Raw genomic sequence first — 19816 nt, forward strand, 5'->3', positions numbered from 1 at the left:
GTTGCAGTCATGAACAAATAACGGGCGCTGCAGCCGTTGGCCATTCGCGCGTCGCAAGATAAAATATGGGTTCGAGAGCTGTTCTCGGAACGAATTATCGGGTGGCAATAATCTCGGGGGTTGGTCCGGCCGAGGACCCGATGAATCGCGTAACCCCCCCCCCCCTATCCGCTCATCCGTGTGTTCGTTACCACCCGGGCGCGTTTAAAAAGGGTGTGCGCGACCACTTCTCTCCTCTTCTGGTCCATTACGTAACCGGACTTGTCCGTGCATGTTTCCGGACTAAATCATAAATCACCCGGCAGTCTCTCACGAAAATTATCGAAATCGGCAGACGGGCATTCATTCGAAGAGATAAATCTATTTCGCGCGCATACGAAAGCGTCAGAAATTCACGAAAATTCGTCGAAAGCGTTAACAGTAAAAAAATGATTTTAATAGAAACTACGAATATTTTTTGCACAGAAACAAATTAGTTTTAAACGGAGAAAAATATTCTTATATATAAGCAAGAATATTAAAAATTTTTTTCTTAATTTGATTGAATTTGTTATCGACGCCAATATTACTTTTGTTCAATTCAAGATTAAAAATTTTCTGACATGAAAATTATAATATTCTTGCTTTTATATATATATATATATATGAAAATATCTGTATTTGTATCAATATAAAATTTAAAAAAAATTATATTTCTATTTTAATTTGTAAAATACGTTATTCTTCTAAAACCTTTATAAAATATAAATAAAAGCTCTTAATATATATATATATATATATATATATATATATATATATATATATATACATATATATATATATATATATATATACATATATATATATATATATATATATATATATATACATTTCTCAATTCTACTCGTATAATCGACGAGTAGAATAATCGCATCGAGGTGGGCAGCGGCCGAGACATAATTAAAGGGTAAGCAGAGGCAACGAGAAAAAAATGCAAAGTACCCCCACGTGGAAGCGATAGAAACGTGGCCAAACCTCGCGCCCCGGGAGGGAAGGAAGGGCTCGTGCATCTTTGATGATGATCTCGAGAGGGGTGCGCATGACGCGGGATGGATGACGCATGACTCACAAAGTGCCCACTGTCCCGCACACCCCTCCGATTACTATTGTGGCATACACACACACACACACACACACACACACACACACACACACACACACACACACACACACACACACACACACACACACCTTTATATATATATATATATATACATATAATATACGTATGCCATTCGAACCGTTCTCCGGCATGGCCATTATGTTAAAGCTTCCACATGTGACGGAATTGCGGTTACGGCATACGACTCCATTCAGACAGATTACGTGCTCGATAACGTCTGTTTGGTGCAAACATGGTTCTCTTGTTCTCTCTCTCTCTCTCTCTCTCTCTCTCCCTCTCTCTCTCTCTCTCTGTCTCTCTCTCTCTCTTCGGCATCGGTAATCAGATTGATTTAATAAAACGTGTGCGGCAGGAAGTAAGCGGCGCGTGCTGCGACTCTATTACTGCGACAAAATTGACGTCGTTCTTACGAAAGTATTTCGCGTAAAACCAGTCGGAAAAATTGCAGCGTTGAATTTCTAGAATATGCGCTTCGCAATCGCATATAAATTGCTTATGTATAGTCAATTGTTTCGATGAAGGAAAGCGGAGAGAGAGAGAGAGAGAGAGAGAGAGAGAGAGAGAGAGAGAGAAAGAGAGAACATGAATTTAATCCCATGACAGGAAAAATATGTAAACAATACATGAATTCACGAATTTTGCTTATATTCGCATGTATGATAATAATGAAAAATATTTTCCTTACTGTTATTTTTCTCAGATATTTTGAATAAATTTGTACCGCATAAAATAAAAGGATACATACGAAGTAAAGTTATCGGAACATAATTTTCCTTTATCAATCTACTAACGATTTTATTAAAAATCACAGTGAAAATATAAAAGATAATGTAACAGACAAAAGATATTTGAAACTTTTTATCGCAATTTCGAACTCATTTATCACTCAATGATTTCCCGTCTAGCATTTCGTCAATTGTCTAATTGATATAACTGGAAGTGCAGCCGATGTAGATAAGCATCTGGGGCTTTTAATTGACGAACTCAAGTTTTCATTGAAAAGTCAGACGTTTAACACCAGTGAATCACCAATTCCGCCGTCATTCCGCCGCATTCCGATGACGATGATGATCTTACGACGAAGAACGTCTTGGGTCTCGTGCCGATTCTCGTACGCGTTTAAGATTTCCCCTTACTCCCCCCTCCCCCCCCCCCGGCCGCCCTCGCGCGGCATCAGAAGCTGCCTCGCATGCTGCTCGCGCGAGATAAGGTCGCTCTGGCCTCTTAATTGCTCGTTTCCTGTTCCAGAAGGCTCTTTTGCCTCGCTCCGGCTTCGTCTTTGACCCGAGTCTACATCAACTTTCTGTACGTACAGAGCGCTCCCGGTCGAGAGAGAGAGAGAGAGAGAGAGAGAGAGAGAGAGAGAGCGCAAAGATGCTGAACGATAATGTTGAAATATAACTCACATATTTAGATTCGATAGTAAGTACCTCAGTACGTCATCTGAGATTGAAATTTCTAAGTATCTATCTGTTTCTTTTTCTCTTCTTTTTTTTTCCCCTCAAGAAAAAACAAATACGGCTTTTTAAATTAAAAGTTAATTTTTCACATGTTTGCAAAAAAAAATAAAAAAACAACAAATACTTCCAACCGATACTTCCGAGCCTAAATGTGCAATCACAAATTAACGAAATTAATAATCTCCTTTGAATATTTATCGCCGAATGGCAAAGATTCATCATGTAAGTAAAAACATTGCGGTGTTTATCAATTCGCGAATTGACTCGTTAATCCTGTAAAATATCTCCGCGAATCGTCGTGAAGTATTTTCCTAGCGACCGCGCAAATCCAATAAATCGTCCGCTCCGTTCGTGGACGCGAGAGAGGGGGAGGGTTGTGTGGTAGGGTTTGCGTAAATCGCAATTACGCTATTCCTCGCGAAACCGGTTCGATCGCGTGCCAAGGCACGTACGACGAAAACTCTTGACACAATCATGTCCACTCGCTCGAAACCACCAATTCGCGAGATCACATCCGTAAATACAAACGTTTTTTCGGTGTAATCTCCAATTTTGTTCATCCCCTTCCTATCCTCCCTCCCTCGATGACCGCTCGTCACAGTCCCTTTGGTCGTTTAGGACCGCCGATAATCCCTCTCGATGGCTCTCTTCGAGCCGGAGGGGGGCCCGACGTTTGTTACCATTAATACAGAGATCTCTCGGAGGATGATTTAGCGTCCGTCTCGTTTCAAGGGGGACACACATAATTTCAAACCACGCGAACGTAACGCGAGGTATTAATACCCGCATTACGTATGCGTGCACATATGCGTACGATGCTCCTTCGGAGCGTGACGAAAGTCCGTCAGCGTAATAATTGCTGATCGCCTGGATAAAATGTACACGATACTGCAATATGCTTTTTGTTATTATAATTTTTTGCTGTATTTACTGCCGAGAGAAAGAGAGAGCGATTGAGCCAGCGAGAGAGAGAGAGAGAAGCATTGTAGAATATGTATCTTTATCTTTATCTATCTCAGCAGGGGGAGGGAGGGAATTATGTAGTCGTTACATAATTATATTTACTGCTGCTTGTCCGTATGTCCAAATCATACGCTCGGCATTTTATCATGCGAAGAGCAAAGTTAATTTCGAGATTTACAAGTCATGATGTAATACGTGCATTATATGCATTATCTAGATCTCACGGTTATCTTTAAGAAACACCAGCTACCGGGTTTTAGCGCTTTAAGATTTAATAGAGCGGAAGATGGGCGTCAGAGTTATGGGTTGTTTTCGTGGCCGCGTGTTATAAATAAAATCGATATATCGAGACAGACGTAGCGGAAAACGTTTCAATTATATCTTAACTGGAGGCTAATCAATTTCGCAGACATGTAATAAGCGTCTACTATTTCTTTTCGAGACATATAATTATTTTACTTTCACATTTAAAACAGAAAAATCGTCGTCGTTTGTTAAGATTATTTAAAATTGATATCGTAATCTATCGATATATCGATAATTAAGAATGGAAATTTATCAAGAATATAAATTTGTACTCCAAATATTTTTATTTTACGTTACAAATAAAATTAAACATAAACAATACGTTTAAACACGCGCGCGCGCGTGTGTGTGTGTGTGTGTGTGTGTGTGTGTTTAAACACACTAAAAGATTAATTTCTTTTATTTTATATTAACGATGTATTATACGTATTTTTATAATCTTTATATTTATAATGAAAAAATGATAAAGAAGCATATGTTATTATAAATCACATTTAAAAGTAATATAAAAAGATAAAACTTGAATAAAAAAGTATTTAAATAAATAAGTATAGGTGTGTTCTAATGGAAATGTAATTAAGAAATAATAAACAAAAATTTTTTTATATAAGTACTTTAAGTATTCAAAATTATTTATGTAAAAGTCATTGCGCTTAGATCTGCTACAGAGATTGTTCTATAAATAAAAATTTAATTTTTATTAAAAATACAAACGAAACAAGTGGTAGTATAAGTAAAATTAAATTTTTATTAAAAATAAAAATAGATCTAATCTAATATCCTTAAATAAAATAATTAAATTAATGCTTTCACGTTTTCGAGCCTCGCAGAAACCTTGATCAATAGTGAATTAATGATTAGCTGCCGAAGACCGAGATTTTTATTAAAGCACACATTTCTACTTTATATTTAAATAACTTTTAATCCAGACTTTAAATCACCGTAACATTTTTTTATATTACTTTTAAATGCTATCCAGAATAACTTACAATCTTTTCATAATTTTTTTCATTAGAGATGAGAACAGATGTAATATCTTTCCATCCTTAAATAAAATAATTAAATTAATGCTTTCACATTTTTCGAGCTTCGCAGAAACCTTCTTGATCAATAGTGAATTAATGATTGGCTCCCGAAGACCGAGACATTGTCGCCCCGCGTGCGCTTTATCGGACGCTGTTAGCGCTGTAAAAGGCTGCGATAAATGAGTCATTTCCATAACATAATGTTTCGCGACAGTAAAAAAGAAAGGAGAAATCGGTCAGATTACATCGAGTCTAAAAAAACTTTGCTCTCGGACAATTTGCATAGCGTTCCGCCGACGCGATAAGAAACGGGTTTCGAAGGTAGTCATTTTGTATCCGCGTTGTTGCATTTATGTTCCAGTTATCCTTTCGAGGATTGGTAGCCTTAATGAGGGCGCGTATCGCTGACGAACACGCGGTTATCTCGCGCTTACTCCTCTTACTTTTTCTTCTTTCCCCGTGGGTAGAGATGCTACCGAATAGATTCGCTTCGCGATACTAATTGCAATGCTACACGCTTACAACGTGATACGTGTAATAATCATCACTAGTATACTCGTTAAAGGCTTTTATCTGCTTTCGATAACTTCTCATTATAGAAAGCGCGTTAGAAATTAAAAATATCGATCCGAGTTAGGGAAAACGGAGTCAATCCTCCAAACGGTAAATGCAAAAAAGGTGATAAAAAATAGAATTAACCTTCCAAATATGGTAAATGCGAGGTAACAAAAAAAAATGAACTTTGAGAGATGTGATGTGATACGCATACTAGAAAACGAATTTAGACGCTATTACATCTATGTTAAATGGAAAGGTATGGAATTGTTAGACACACGAGCACAATTTCAGTCGCACCTTTGGGATTCGTGCAACAAGCTTTTCGTCATGCCAGCTTAATACTCGCCGAGGGCGAGCACGCCTGCATCCTCCGTAACTTTAATGTAACTTTATGGCATCGCGACGTTATCGGTATCGCGGCGCTTTCGCGGAAACGAGGAATAATGAAATAGAATGGCACATTGTGTAATAACAGCGACGATGATATCACCGAAACGCCGTTTCCCGGAATCCGTGTGTTGTTCGAGCATCAGGAGTTTCGAATATGCCCTCGAGTTCCCTTAAAGGTTCCCTAAGGCTAAGTCCAGAACAAGCAAGTTACTCAACGAATGAGCAACTCGTTTTCAATGAGTGCAAGCGACAGTATTCATTCAAGTATCTTGTTCGTTTTCTCTTAATTCTTGAACAGATCCATCTTTAAAAATATTACACCCATTTTTATATTTACATATTTACAATTTATACGTATTTTTATATTTATAATAAAAAAGTTATGAAAAAACTACAGATTATTCTAAATCATATTTAAAAATAATACAAAATTGTTTACTGACAGTTTAAAATCTGAATTAAAAAATATTTAAATAAATAAAAATACGTTCTAATGAAAATGTAATTTAAGAAATAATAATAATAAAAATGTCAATTTTTTTTGTATACTTCAAGTTTTCAAGATTGTTTATGTAAAGTTTCATTGTAATGCAAACATTAATTATTATACAGATAAAAATTCAATTTCTCGTTTCGTTTGTACTCTTAATAAAAATTTTTATTTACAGAATATGTTATATATAAATCATATTTGAAATACTTATTATTATATAAAAAAAATATATAAAAAAAAATTGAGATTTTTATCATTATTTCTTAATTTCTATTTTAAGCACTTTCTGCTTTATATTTAAGTAATTTTTTATTCAGTTTCTAAGCCGCCGCAGAATTTTTACTTTTAAATCTAAAATAATTCACAATTTTTTCATAATTTTTTTATCACAAATAAAAATGAGTGTAATATATTCTTAAAGCAGCAAGAAACTTTTACGTAACTTTTATGTAAAAATAAATACAATATCAAAGATTAAATTGTTAAAAAAATTAAAAAATACTATATTCTATAAAATTTGCTTGTTTTACGGCGTTTGTTTCCTAGTGTTACTTTCTAGATATAAAGAAATCAAGTTCAAAGAAAGTGAGTAATACGCATGTGTAAAAATAGATTCACTATTGAAAGAATTCAGTGATAAGAATAATATAAAAATATTTTCCATGAATCATGCTTTCTATGTCATGGCATCTTCGACATTAATTAAAAAAATTCACGTGGCACATGTTGCTTTAACACCTTGCTCCTGATCTATCGATTTGTATCTATCGTGCTTAGTGTTGCTTGGTACATCTGGACATCTGGGTGTTTTGTGAAAGGACTTCCAAAGATCCTTCCAATACCCATAAGTCACGTTTATAAGCCGCTGTGACTGGGCATTCATTTCCATAACTGTACTCGCCACTCCGACGCTCCGATGATCCGATAATTCTTCGAGCGAAACGTCGGCAGACAACAAGAAATGGAAAAGATCGAGCGAATCAACCGTTAACGACATGATTTTTTTTCCGGGGTAAGAAGGGCGCTCGTTTAATCGCAAATCTGCTGCCGTGATACATTCCACGGCACATTAACTACTTCCTTATCTTGCGGCAAATTATATGCACAAAGTGCCACAAGTCCATTCCGTTCTTCTTAATTTTTTATTACTTTTTTTTTTTTATTTTCAATTTATACGTAAAATACATGACTGTGCATTATTTGTGTATGAATGTGTGTATTTATTTTTTTACAATTATCTTTATTTCCTGATCAAAATGATATCCGGATCGATACGTTGGGATAAAACACGTAACTTAAAAAACACGATAATAATAATAATTCTTAAAAAAAAAAAAAAACTCATGTGTAATCAGAAGCCAAATAAGACAAAAATATAGATATAGTTATAAATTATATATAAATATAATTAAATCAACTATTTTATAAAAATAAATAAAATAATAAAAATAATAAAAATTTTTATAAAAAAAAATGAGTCGAATAAATCGTTGAATATCCAGATGGTCAACGTGAAAGCATAAATTTTCAGCGTGCTTGACAACTTTGGGAGATTAACTTTACTGGCACAATTAAAATAATTAAGATAGCAACAAATGTGTCACGTAATACGTCCTAGAACATCGCTATTATATAGTCCCGGGAGTGCGATATAATACTCCGATTCATTATTAGAAAGAATCTAACAAGACAAGGGCTAGAAAGAAAGGAGAGGAGACGATGACGCGCGTAAATCGCATTTACAACACGCGTGGACGCGTACAGGGAAGACGAGACGAAAGCAGAGGGCAGAGAGGAGGTAAAGTGAGACGATACAGAGGAGAGGAGAGAGGAGAGAGAGAGAGAGAGAGAGAGAGAGAGAGAGAGAGAGAGAGCCGACAGTCGGAGATATCGCGAACACACAGTTACTTGTTCTCGACTTACGTGTTAATGTACGGGGTGTGCCGTATCCACCTCGCTATCTCCGCCTCGAGAAACGCGGAGTCTACTTTTTCAACAAGGATTTTCCCCGGCAAAAAGTCCGCAGGAATTCAAATAGCCCGTCCCGAGAGCTTCCAATGTACTAGATTAGTCGCAATTTAATTTATTAACATCCCAATAATAAAGTCTCGTGCGGCATAAATGTTGCTCGGCGCAAAAAAAAAAATGAAAGATAAGAGTCTGGAACGGGGAAATATTTAGAGGCCTGGATTGGTCGATAAATCGAAAGGAGTGTAAAGGACGGATGAACGCGAGACACTCTGTAGACACTCCGCATCCTCTCTCGCATCCGGCGAAGATTCGCTCGGGGAAAATATTCGCGAGTGCAATCTGAAGCGCCGGAACGTGACACGATGCAGGCAATCGAAGCCACTCGGGATGATAATATGAAGCGTGAATAAATGAAGGTAAAAAAAAAAAAAAGCGCGCGAGATGCGAATTATGTCGTCGTACCAATCGCACCGTCGGGCTCGTGTTTACCCCGGATGTCCCCGTTTCGAGAAATGCACGTATAAACTCTGTGGTGATAGAAAAGAAGATAGGAAAATGAGATATTTATTTATTAAAGTGTTCAAGCCGTAAATCTACGTTTAACTTAACATGGCTTAAAATAGAAACTAATTTTACTTTATGGGATTTACGTACGTGTATGTTACATGTGTGTGTTTGTATCTTTTTTTAATGACACAACCACACGGATTGAATTACACGGATCGTAATAATTTTTATACCTCATGTATAATCACAAAAAATGTTAGCGGAAGAAACTGTTACCTTCCAACAGGCATATATAAATTTTTAGAGCAGAGATCTGTTTGAGAAATTCAAGTTTTGCAACACATGTCACGTCCCGCGTATCTAACTTTGTCCATTTCATGTCCCCAGGCAATAAATAATTCCATGCAAAATTGTTTTCGAAAGTTATATTGAGGCAATCGCTTGTCATCTCGGATCACGAAACGGGAGAACGATGTTTGCCTTTATATCTGCGCACCCTTAGGGAACACCCCTTTTACCTCGAGACCCCATTACTACTAAATCACTATTACGAGTGACGGCGTCATGGCTTCGACACCTCAATTTCTTGTAATGTATTCAACGTATCGTTCAATTATATTCCATAATGTTGCGGTATTCGCCTTTTGTGTTTTCTTCATTGAGCGACAATATAAACTATTAAAATTAAAATTAAATTTTATAATTAATCTAGATATTATACTTAATCTAGCGTGTTCCTATAATGTAATTTTCTTAGTAACAAAATTATAATAAATATAATTTACTCTGTTTAGTGTGCTTCTTTAATGTAATTTTTCATAATAACAAAATTGCAAAATAAATATATTTTACTCAACTTTTAGTGTGTTCCCTATAATTAATTTTTCTTAATAACAAAATTATAATTTACTCAATCTATCGATTTCTTGATTCAATCAAATCAATTTTAAAACCTTTCGTTTATCCTTCGTCCCAAAAAACTCTTTTCCCGTTGGACTCTTCGTATTGATGGTAAATTATGGCTAGTACTAACGATTACGTGACGGTCCGCGATACCAGCAATAAAAAGGGTAATAACTCTTTCTCTTAGTGAATAGCTAGTAAAGCATTCACTCGCGCGTTCTGACGAAATAAACGTACAGAGAATTTCCAGTCGTTATCCGTACACACACACACACACACACACACACACACACACACACACACACACGCGCGCGCGCCGGCGGTAATCGGATACCGAAAATCTCTAAAGGGGGGTTGTGTTTAGGACGTCCTCCATACGTGGCTGTGTAAATAGTCGAAGTACACGACTACGTGCGAATGAATATTTATGACGACGCGCCACGAATTATTATAATTCCGTTCCGCGGCGAACGGGCCGGGTTGCGAGGTTTGCGGCCTCGCCGCGTCGTCGCCTTGTGGACATAATGGCTTAAACGATTTGATGATTTTCGCTCCCCCCGGATCGGACTTGTAAATGTGCCGGATCACGCGACAATCGATAGAAGGTTTTCCCGGGCGACTTACACGTCGCATTTATCTTCACGCATGTTTTAAAGATCGAGCAAAGTTATTCCTATATCCGCGGGCAAATCGCCCGTCGAGGCCGCCGCATAAGTCGATCGTGCCGTATACTATATAACCGAGGAAGCTTAATGGAGTATCGATCATTTCGTCCATTCGGTGTCGAGTATCCCTCCGGGATTTTTTTCTAAACGTAATTACATGTCATAAACGTGTCTGATTTACGTATGCAAAATACCGTCGTAAAATTACATATTCGTATGTTAGTTGCACGACCGCATACGAAATGTTAATGAAATGCATGTGGAGCTCGGTACGGGTGGAGCGACGAGAGGAAGATGTAAAGACATGAGGAAAATGTAGCAGAATCCAATAATTTTTGAGCGACACGTGAGATAAGTTAATACGAAAGGGTACTCTAAAGAGTATTCTTATTTTTAAATAATTTTCAAAGTAGCGAGATACATCGAAGAATAATCGCGCGGGGCATCGGCGCCGCGACTCTGACTCTGAATTCGCTCGATGGATCGTGAAATTTCATCATGTCGTCATTCTTCGCGCACACACGGAGAGCGCGCAGCGTCGTTAAAAAGTTGAAGTGTGTCCGTTACACGGCCCAACTCTTTCCTTTCTCTCTCTTTCTTCCTCTTTCTCTCTCTCTCTCTCTCTCTCTCTCTCTCTTTCTCTTTCACCCGCAATATTGCGCGCGCGCGCGCGAGTGCAGCCGTGTAACGAGCCGTAATCTCGAGCGGTAATTTACGAAATGACAGTCCATAAATATTTCGTCCGTAAATTGTGATTACGGGCTTGATCGACTTGCCCTCCCCCCCCCCTCCCCTGCCCCCTCGGCCGATCTTCCTTTTTTCCGCTTTCGTACGGTCTCGTCGTACACCCTAACTGTAACCACGCTGCGCCGCCGCACGACTTTTAGCGTATCGCTAAAAGAGAACGGGCACCGTTTGACGGGAAATGCGGAATGCGGGACGACGCGCGGGTACATACGTTTAACGCGTCGTGGAACTGGAACGGAGTCCCAGCGCGAATAGAGGAAAACGACGGGAGAGGGAGAGGGAGAGGGAGAGGGGGAGAGGGAGGGGGGAGAGGGGGAAAGCCGCGGAAGATGAGAGCGCGGCGCGCACGTGGCTCGCGCGCGAGATATCACAATCGTACGTGAGGATTTCTATTAGCGCTCGCAATTATTATTCTCCGCGAAGCGGCCGCGGAGATCCGCGAGGAGAGAATCGAGATCACGCGGAGAGGGAATGTATATATCTTTACCGTTTCTTGGAGAGGAGCGTGTAGGACTCCTTGGTCGCGGCGCAGATTCTCATCCGCATTTTGCGCACGGCCCTTTTTCGCACTCCGCCCTCGAGAACTGGCATCCAGACGACGGGTCCCGGTCCCACTCCTCCTCCTCCTCCTCCTCCTCTTCCTGTTCTTCCTCCTTTTTCTTCTTCTCCACCTTCGCGTCCTCCCCGGCGACGAACGATCGCCGCGACGACGACACTTTGCCGATCACTTTGCGCCACGGGCGCGTTCTCCGCCCCTCGACGACGACGCGGCGGACCTCGCATTCGATTCACGTCGCGATCGGCATGGCGCGATTAATCCTCCTCCTCCTCCTTCTCCTCCTCCTCCTTTCTCACGGAGTGCACGGGGAGAGTAAGGGAGAGAGGGACAGCGAGAGATGGAACGCGCACAATAATTATTTCGTCCGCTCGGCCGATTTTTCCGCAGCCGCGAACGCGCGGGTGAATATAATTTACAATCGGCAGGCTCCTCCCCGTTGCTGTCCTCCCTTATCTCGAGGAGTCGCTCTCCGCCGCTCGCAGTGATTCTCGCAGTGATTCTCGTCTCCTTTTTTCTTCCTTTGAACTCCCGAGACTCGAGTCTCCGGCTTGCCTCTCGTCTATTCGATAACTATTATCGAGATAAGAGCGTTCTCCGTGCGCGCGGCCTGCGGGGCAAAAAGTATCCGTTTGATGGATAGCCTCTCGCGGGATTCGTCCGTTTTTGGCGCACGTAGATCGATAAGAAGGCACAGAGGATCGTTATCATCGGAAAATAGTGATAGATCGCGTGCGAGACGTGATCGATCTGATTGCGCCGACAATTTGCTCTGGTTCAGTAACTCCGGTTGTTATTCGCTACTTGCTATTTGAATTTATGGTAAATTTATGGAGATGGCACGATATCGATCCTCCTAACTGAAATCCTATCGACTCGATCTGTCGTCGAGATAAAGATATATTTTTTAATACAGAAATCTTGCTATTTTGTTAAAACGAAAGATTTTGAATATCGATTTGAGATATCGAAGAAAATTTCCATTTGAAATTTAAAACTGCTCGAATTTTCTCTCTTTATTTATTTCAATATCTATTTCTTTTATAGAACGGCAATTTAATTAAGTTTATTTAATAAAGTAGTTAAACCCCATTCAATTTCTCAACGTGCCTTTTGCTTTACTTTACTTTATTTTCTTAAAGCACAATTTCCTAATGATTTGTGAGTAAAAGTAACAAGTAACGACGCAGGAACGGAAAATCCTGTACAATCCGAGTACAAAAGAACCCATGTAACTAATGGCTCATTGAAACGGAATAGACTTTTCATTCTCTGCGCTATTCGAGCAAAACAATACTTTCCTATTCGGATAACAGAAACTCCGAAGTTTCTCTGTCATTTCGTTTCAAACGTTTCGTTTATCAATCAGGCGAAAGTTATGAGAAGCAAAATAACAGCTCCAGACGGGCACATTCCTTTTGAACAATTCCGCAATTAAACAATAAAAAAATTCTTACACAACACAAATAGAACGCACAAGTTTCAGGAATTCGACGTACGACATGGAATTCCGAACGAACAGATCGAAATAATCGGCAGAACACAAAATCGTAAGGAGAGAACGTAAACAAGCCCGACTTCCGGCGAATTGAAGGCGGATTGAAACTTACTCGCGAAGAGACCGAGGTTACTTACTCGAGAGAGAGGGGCGAGTAATCCCTCTGAGCGAGAGGACGGCGCGTTATTATCTGCCGCTCTTTGTATCGCTCCGATTTTTCCGGGAAACGAGAGGCTCTCGATCGAACGCAGACCTTTGATTCGCGCGCGTGCGCGCGCGCGCGCGCGCGCGGGACGATCCGCGATCGAGCCGGGATCGATCGATCGAGCGCCACGGACGAGATAGGTGGCTGATCAGCATCCGATTGACAATTTACCGTATCTTACGATACGGCGGTATCGCAACTGCGACCGATAGATAGAGACTGAAAATCAACGGAATCGGAAGCGGTTGACTAACGTCGGCGCTATCGACACGCCGTGTTATCGCTCCCGCGCCGGTCTTTGTTCGTCCGCGAAGCTTCGATACGTACGAGAGAAACCTTCGGATCCCGTCTCTCGAAATCGACACGACACGACGACACGCTCGCGGCAGAACGACGGCTTGATCAAAGACACAGTCAAAGTGTGCGTATGTGTGTTTATCAACACGATGAAAAACCTGACGCACTGAATCACACAATTGTCACGCTTGCAGAAAACTCGTTCACACGTGATATCCTCCAAACGACGACGTTCAGCTCGTTCTTCGTCAGATCGAGAGAGAGAGAGAAAGAGAGAGAGAGAGAGAGAGAGACGACACTGCGTACCGCGCGATTAAAAAATTGTCTGCGCTCTTCCGATGCACTCGCGAAAAACTCGCAATCTTGTATGAACCAGATGAACTCTCGATCTGATATTGTGTCGCAATGAGAGATACGAGTACGTCGGACCGACGGAATCGCATGCGGGCGAGATCGGTAGGATGCAGAGACGAAGCACGTGCGCACGAGCGGCCCGACGAAGCGAGTGTGAGAGCACGAGGAGGCATGCGTGACGCGCGTACCCCTCGCCGTTGCGTCGTAAGACCCCGGCGGTGACCGCCGGAGGGGGTACGCGAGTAGCTGGTGGGTCGTGCCGCTGGAGGGGACGAGAGAGAGGTCGAGTGGCGGGCCCCGGGGGAGAGTAACGCGCCCCCCGTGCTCTCCTCTCCCTTCCTCATCACTCGTCCCCGTGTGTACGACGACGAGAGTCTCGCCTACTTCCTTCCTTCTCCGTCTTTCGATTTACTGTGTAATTGAGCGTGCGTGCGTGCATGCGTGTGCGTGTGTGTGCGCGTGTGTGTGTGTGTGTGTGTGTGTGTGTGTGTTTGCGCGCGCGCACGCGCGCGCGTTCTGTCTTTTTTTCCTTCGCGGTGTTTCTCTGTTTCTTCGAACGACGGGTACACCTTTATAGCGCACCTACGCTTCTTCTTCTAGCGATATTACTTCACGCGAGATACCACGCGAATGCTTCGTAGACGCCATACCGCCGTCGTGTACCCTGGGTGACTCGTGTAGATGGCCGTATACACCTCAGAGATTTGCGTAAAAATACGATTAATTTGTAAATTTTGATTCTTAATGATACCTTGCACAAGTACACTTGCGGCAGATATACGCGTTTCGTGCTTATCGTGACAATATATTAAGAGAGTAATATTTAGAAATGAAACTAATCTTCATTCAATGCGACTAGCTACTTGGTTTTTCTTTTAATAAAAGTATTTGTTTTTTCGAACCTTAAAAAAAAAAATTCCTTGAGGATTGCAAGAAGTCAATTTGTTAAAAATTTCAGGTAAAATGAAAATATTTTTAAATGTAACTTACAAATAAATATATGTTTATCATGCCGTCCTTAATATTTTTCATAAAAATTTATAAATCATAAAATAAAATTAAGAATCGCTCGAGTTTCAATAATTAAATTTGAAAGAAACTATATAAGGATACTTATATAGTTACTCTGAAAAATATTTTATATTACATAAAATTTTCAAACTTTGTTTTCAAAAGCTACAAATAAAAAATTACATAATGCATAATTACGAAATTCAACTTTTATGCAACTATTAAATATTCGTTTTAAACAAAATTGTTGATGTCATTGTCTTCAACACTGAATATTGCATTAATCGTAAATCAGTGTGCTTTGATGTATAGAATGGACTGACCTCTCCATTCTATGTTATCATTAACAATTCGGCAAATTCTCGATTATAATCTAAAAATAAAATACTAAAAAAAGCAACTTTAAAATATGTTCTCTGATTTTCAATAAAATTCCTTGAGAATTCCTTAAGATTTCTTAAGGCATAAACAAATTTTTTTGAATTCCAGGTTTTCCAAGTTTTTCCGGATAGTAGATACTGAATAAAGATATTTCTAATAAGCGTTGTTTAAATTTCAAAGACAGAGACAGTCATTTAAATAATTTGTTATTACGATTAATTATATCATCTTCGTTTTGCGACTGTCTGCAAAAAATAATTCAATTTGCTTATCGCGATCAAACGAAGTAATTAGCAAACATCGAAATTCAAATGTCCTTCCAAAATCGAGTTATCTTATTCGTAAATTGCGCGACTTTGATTTAACTTGCCAATGATACCACTACGTCTTTCGTTTCGAATTTGAATACATTACTCACAATGAATTTCATTCCTGTGAAGTGCATAGTTCACAGTCGAAGTTTAACACTGATAAGAGTGACATCGAGAATTTCTCAAATCACGAGTATTCCCCAGAAATTGCAGCAGTTAGTCAAACATATAAGTATATTGTAACATTATATTGTCAGTTATTGCTAATAATTTGATTATATATCACGAACCAATGAATTGTAAAAATATATCGTAAAAATATATACCAACTAATTAATATAATTAATATATGTTATATTATATTGATATAATTATATTAATATTAATATATTATATATATATATATATATATATATATATATATATATATATATTATAATATAATTGATATAATTATAAGCAATTATATTTATAATAATAAAAATTCCCATTTGAAAAAATATAATGTTAAAAACAGCAACGGATTCTCTAATAAAGAAATAATCGTGCGATTAATATTTCAGACGGTATCGAATCAAGATGGCGGACAGTGAAATAGCACAATTCTTCGCAGATCGTAAAATCCTTATTACGGGCGGTTTAGGTTGCCTAGGGAAACTTTTGATCGAAAAATTATTACGGTAAGCATAAAGTTTATTGAACTATTAAGTGACGAAAGTCTCTGAAAGACTTTCATTAAAAGAGCATTAAGTTTTCGTAAAATATCAGATGTTGTCCAAATATTGCGACGCTGTACATACTCGTGAGAAGCAAAGATGGAAAGAATCCTCGCGAACGCGTTCAACAGCTTGCCGAAATGCCGGTAAGACTTTTTATAATTTTATTGTTTATACTGGTGAAAATATTCTACAAGAAAATAAAAGCGATCTGTCTTAAAAATGAGAAAACGTCTCTCTGTTATTGCTGAAAATCACTCTTATCTTTATTATTCATATATGTAATAATAAAATATTATTAATTATAATCGTTATTACATTCGTTATTTGTATATATATTGTTAAAAAGAGATTGTCATATTTTCTAGTTATATGAAAAACTGAGGGAAAAGCAACCCGATTTCCTACAGAAATTAACAGTGATCGAGAGCGACTTAGATAAAACAAATTTAGGCTTGTCCCAGCAAGATCGAGACAAATTGCTCGATACGAATATTATTTTTCACGGTGCGGCGGTTGTACGATCTAATCAAAGACTTCGCACTATGGTGAACGTCAATGTGCAGGCTACGAAGCAAATGTTGCTGCTCGCGAAAGAGATGCCGGATCTTAAGGTAACGATGTCGTAACGATGCTACTGCGAAAAAAATCGGGATATTAAAGGATTGTCGCGATAAGTCGCAAAATGACACGACTCTTTCAGGCTTTCGTTCACCTGTCAATCGTCTTCGCTCATTCGCCAATCAGATCCATCGAGGAGAAATATTATCCCCCGCCGATGGAGACTGATGAAATATTGTCGCTGGTGAATATCTTAAATGATAAAAAATTGGACGCTATCACTCCGGCGTGAGTATAATAATAATAATAATAATAATATTACGTATAATATAATAATATAATGTAAAATAATATTATAAAATTGAGAATATTAATTGATAATATATTATATTACCATAATATTCTTATAATTATATATATTATAATATTATCATACATTATACAATATTATTTTTATATTAACAATAAGATAAAAATATTTATCACAGTTACTAATAGAGTTTGTTAAAGTTTAATTTTAATCTAAAAAAATTTAAATCAACATAAAATTTTCAAAAGATTTCAAATTAAGTTTGAACGCAGGTGTAATTTTTAAAATTTGTCATCTCGCTTCTTACTCAGGTTGAGGAGAGACACACGAGAGATTTTTTTCACGTTGCTCGTATGAGAAAATATTTTTCACGTCATCAAACATTGACTCGCACTCGTGACAATCGAATTCTATAAACAAATATTGCTTTTTCGAAGGAAACGCGAGACGGAGGGAGGGCGGGGGGGGGGGGGAGGGAGAGGAAGGGTATCTTTTCAACATTATTTTACATCTCTTCACGAAATTTTCAACTCCGGCGCAGATTGATCAGTGGCTGGCCCAATACGTTTGCGTTTACGAAAGCAATCGCGGAAGACACGGTGCTGCGATACGGATGCAAAGGGATGCCGGTGTGCATTGTGCGACCATCTATCGTGACTTCCACCTGGAACGAGCCGATCATGGGTTGGACCGACAGCGTGTATGGGCCCATTGCCCTCCTGGTCGGCTCGAGCCTTGGCTTATTGCGCACGATACATTGCCACACCGACAAAAAACTCGACTTCGTGCCGGCCGATTACGTGACGTCGTGCTTGATCGCCGCCGCCTGGCACACCAACGTAAGGTGAGCTCATTAATCTACTTTATTAATGAGTGCGATTTTTTTTTCATCAAGTCGGCCGCACAGCGCGAACTAGCAACCGATGTTAACCGATGATCGCATAAGTAGAAAGGATTTAGGTAATTTCATATCTAAATAATCTCTATCTGCAACGCGGAAACATCAATAATATAAAAGATATATTACAGCCAAGTTTGTAAATTGAAATTTTCTTTTTAAAAAAAAATTTGCCATATCAGAAATTAATTGTTAAACAAATTTCCTTCTCTCTTAATGATGATCGATTTTACTATTATCGTACAAAATTTTCTTTAATCAAAATACGAAATTTAAAGATCTTCGGATCTTCCGCGGAACAAAAGTCTGGCATCTCTTCATCGAGGATCGGAATTTAAATGGCGGTTTCAAATTTGTCGATAGAAACGTCAAAAAAGTTTTCAAAGTGAACGTGGAGACGGGCATTGTGCCAGATGTGGAACGGATACCGGTGTATAATTACGTGTCGTCATGCCAGAAACCAATAACCTGGGACACATTCCGAAAGCACGTACGTGCTCATGGATCAAAGATACCGGGTGTAAGGGATATACGGCTGCAGTGCATGTTTTGGAACAGTAGACTGTGGATGCACAAGATCCTCGTGTGCCTGTTCCACTTGTTGCCCGCGGTCATAGTGGACGGGGTGGCCGTTCTGACTGGTCGAGATCCAAGGTCAGGTATTTTTCTTTCCTTGTCTTTTTTTTTTTTTTTTTTGTTTCAAATACATCTTACGGATCGTGATACATCGTCAAAATACTACGTCGAGATCGCTCGGGCGACGACGATTTGAGGAGACCGAGTGATTCTGTAAAAAGTAGACACGACGCAAGATATCTCTTCGTAAAGTCTATCTTAAACCTCCCTCGGAGATTTTGTGATCTTTTCGCTTCAGATGGTACAAGACCTACAATCTGATACACGCTCATCTCTCGGCAACGTCCTATTTCATGACGCAGCAATGGTACTTCAGGAATGACGCGGTAGTCAAACTTTGGGAGCAACTGAGCGCGGTGGATCGCGAGATGTTCGAGTTCGACATGAGCAACTTCAACTGGAGCGAATACATAAAACGAATGGTTCACGGTATTCGCGACTTTATCGATAAAACCCCGTGGGATGCTGTGGAAAAAGAGTTGGCCGAATATATTGAACTCTGAACTTTATATGCAGATCAAAAGTCAATCTACATATATAACCGAAAAGCTACCTGATATTTAAATAGTTAATCCTTTCATTCTCAAATTATTTGAAACTATAAAAGAATACTTTATATTCTTTATAATATCCTATTCGCTTAGAAGCCTTTAAATGCATATAATAAAATATGTATAGAATCATTTGTACAAAATTCTAAAATAACTAAAATAATATATGTAAAGGTATATGAAAATAAGGTGTAAATGACAGTAATATTTTATTACACAATTTTAAATGCAATCGTATGGCTATGATGAGAATAAAAAGATATATATTTCAAATCTATATTTCCTTGTTAAAGAAAATAAAACATATAAATAAAATGTTATCAATTAAATTAAACATTAAGAGAAAAAGAACATAAAATCTTGGTCACACATTCATTTCTC

The 19816-nt window shown here is 38.7% G+C and overlaps 2 protein-coding genes across 6 annotated transcripts in view; one reads left to right on the forward strand and one right to left on the reverse strand.

The window, feature by feature from the left end:
- Positions 1 to 19816, reverse strand: part of LOC105433369 (rap1 GTPase-activating protein 1) — a 104858-nt gene that overhangs the window by 59893 nt on the left and 25149 nt on the right. The window contains exons 1-2 of one of the 4 annotated variants that reach the window (XM_089084953.1): positions 13342 to 14324; positions 11638 to 12316 (exon numbers count right to left, since the gene is read on the reverse strand). The exons of the other annotated variants lie outside the window; for them this stretch is intronic. Coding sequence (XP_088941079.1) covers positions 11638 to 11933 — 296 coding nt within the window. The 5' untranslated portion in view covers positions 11934 to 12316; positions 13342 to 14324. Of the gene's footprint in view, positions 1 to 11637; positions 12317 to 13341; positions 14325 to 19816 lie in introns of those variants that run through there. 4 annotated transcript variants of the gene reach the window in all.
- Positions 14420 to 19793, forward strand: LOC112553041 (fatty acyl-CoA reductase 1-like). Of its 2 annotated transcripts, none has more exons than XM_089084981.1 (8): positions 14420 to 14768; positions 16327 to 16443; positions 16532 to 16625; positions 16848 to 17093; positions 17183 to 17328; positions 17892 to 18194; positions 18612 to 18902; positions 19123 to 19793. In XM_089084981.1, exons 2-8 carry the CDS (start codon positions 16343 to 16345, stop codon positions 19385 to 19387), a joined length of 1446 nt encoding a protein of 481 aa, XP_088941107.1. In that variant the 5' UTR covers positions 14420 to 14768; positions 16327 to 16342; the 3' UTR covers positions 19388 to 19793. The 2 variants fall into 2 exon arrangements, with proteins under 2 accessions (XP_088941107.1, XP_025075658.2); XM_025219873.2 differs by lacking the exon at positions 14420 to 14768 and adding an exon at positions 15131 to 15978.

This window comes from Pogonomyrmex barbatus, unplaced genomic scaffold (assembly GCF_055798465.1).
Source record: "Pogonomyrmex barbatus isolate J1 unplaced genomic scaffold, ASM5579846v1 scaffold9, whole genome shotgun sequence".
Taxonomy (NCBI): Eukaryota; Metazoa; Arthropoda; class Insecta; order Hymenoptera; family Formicidae; genus Pogonomyrmex; species Pogonomyrmex barbatus.

Excerpts from the sequence above, each read along its gene's own strand:
- LOC112553041 (XM_025219873.2), top strand. The coding sequence starts at position 15,872 with ATGAATTTCATTCCTGTGAAGTGCATAGTTCACAGTCGAAGTTTAACA. Across the intron at positions 16,626-16,847 it reads AACAGCTTGCCGAAATGCCG|TTATATGAAAAACTGAGGGA; the intron begins GTAAGACTTTTT and ends CATATTTTCTAG. Across the intron at positions 18,903-19,122 it reads CTGACTGGTCGAGATCCAAG|ATGGTACAAGACCTACAATC; the intron begins GTCAGGTATTTT and ends TTTTCGCTTCAG.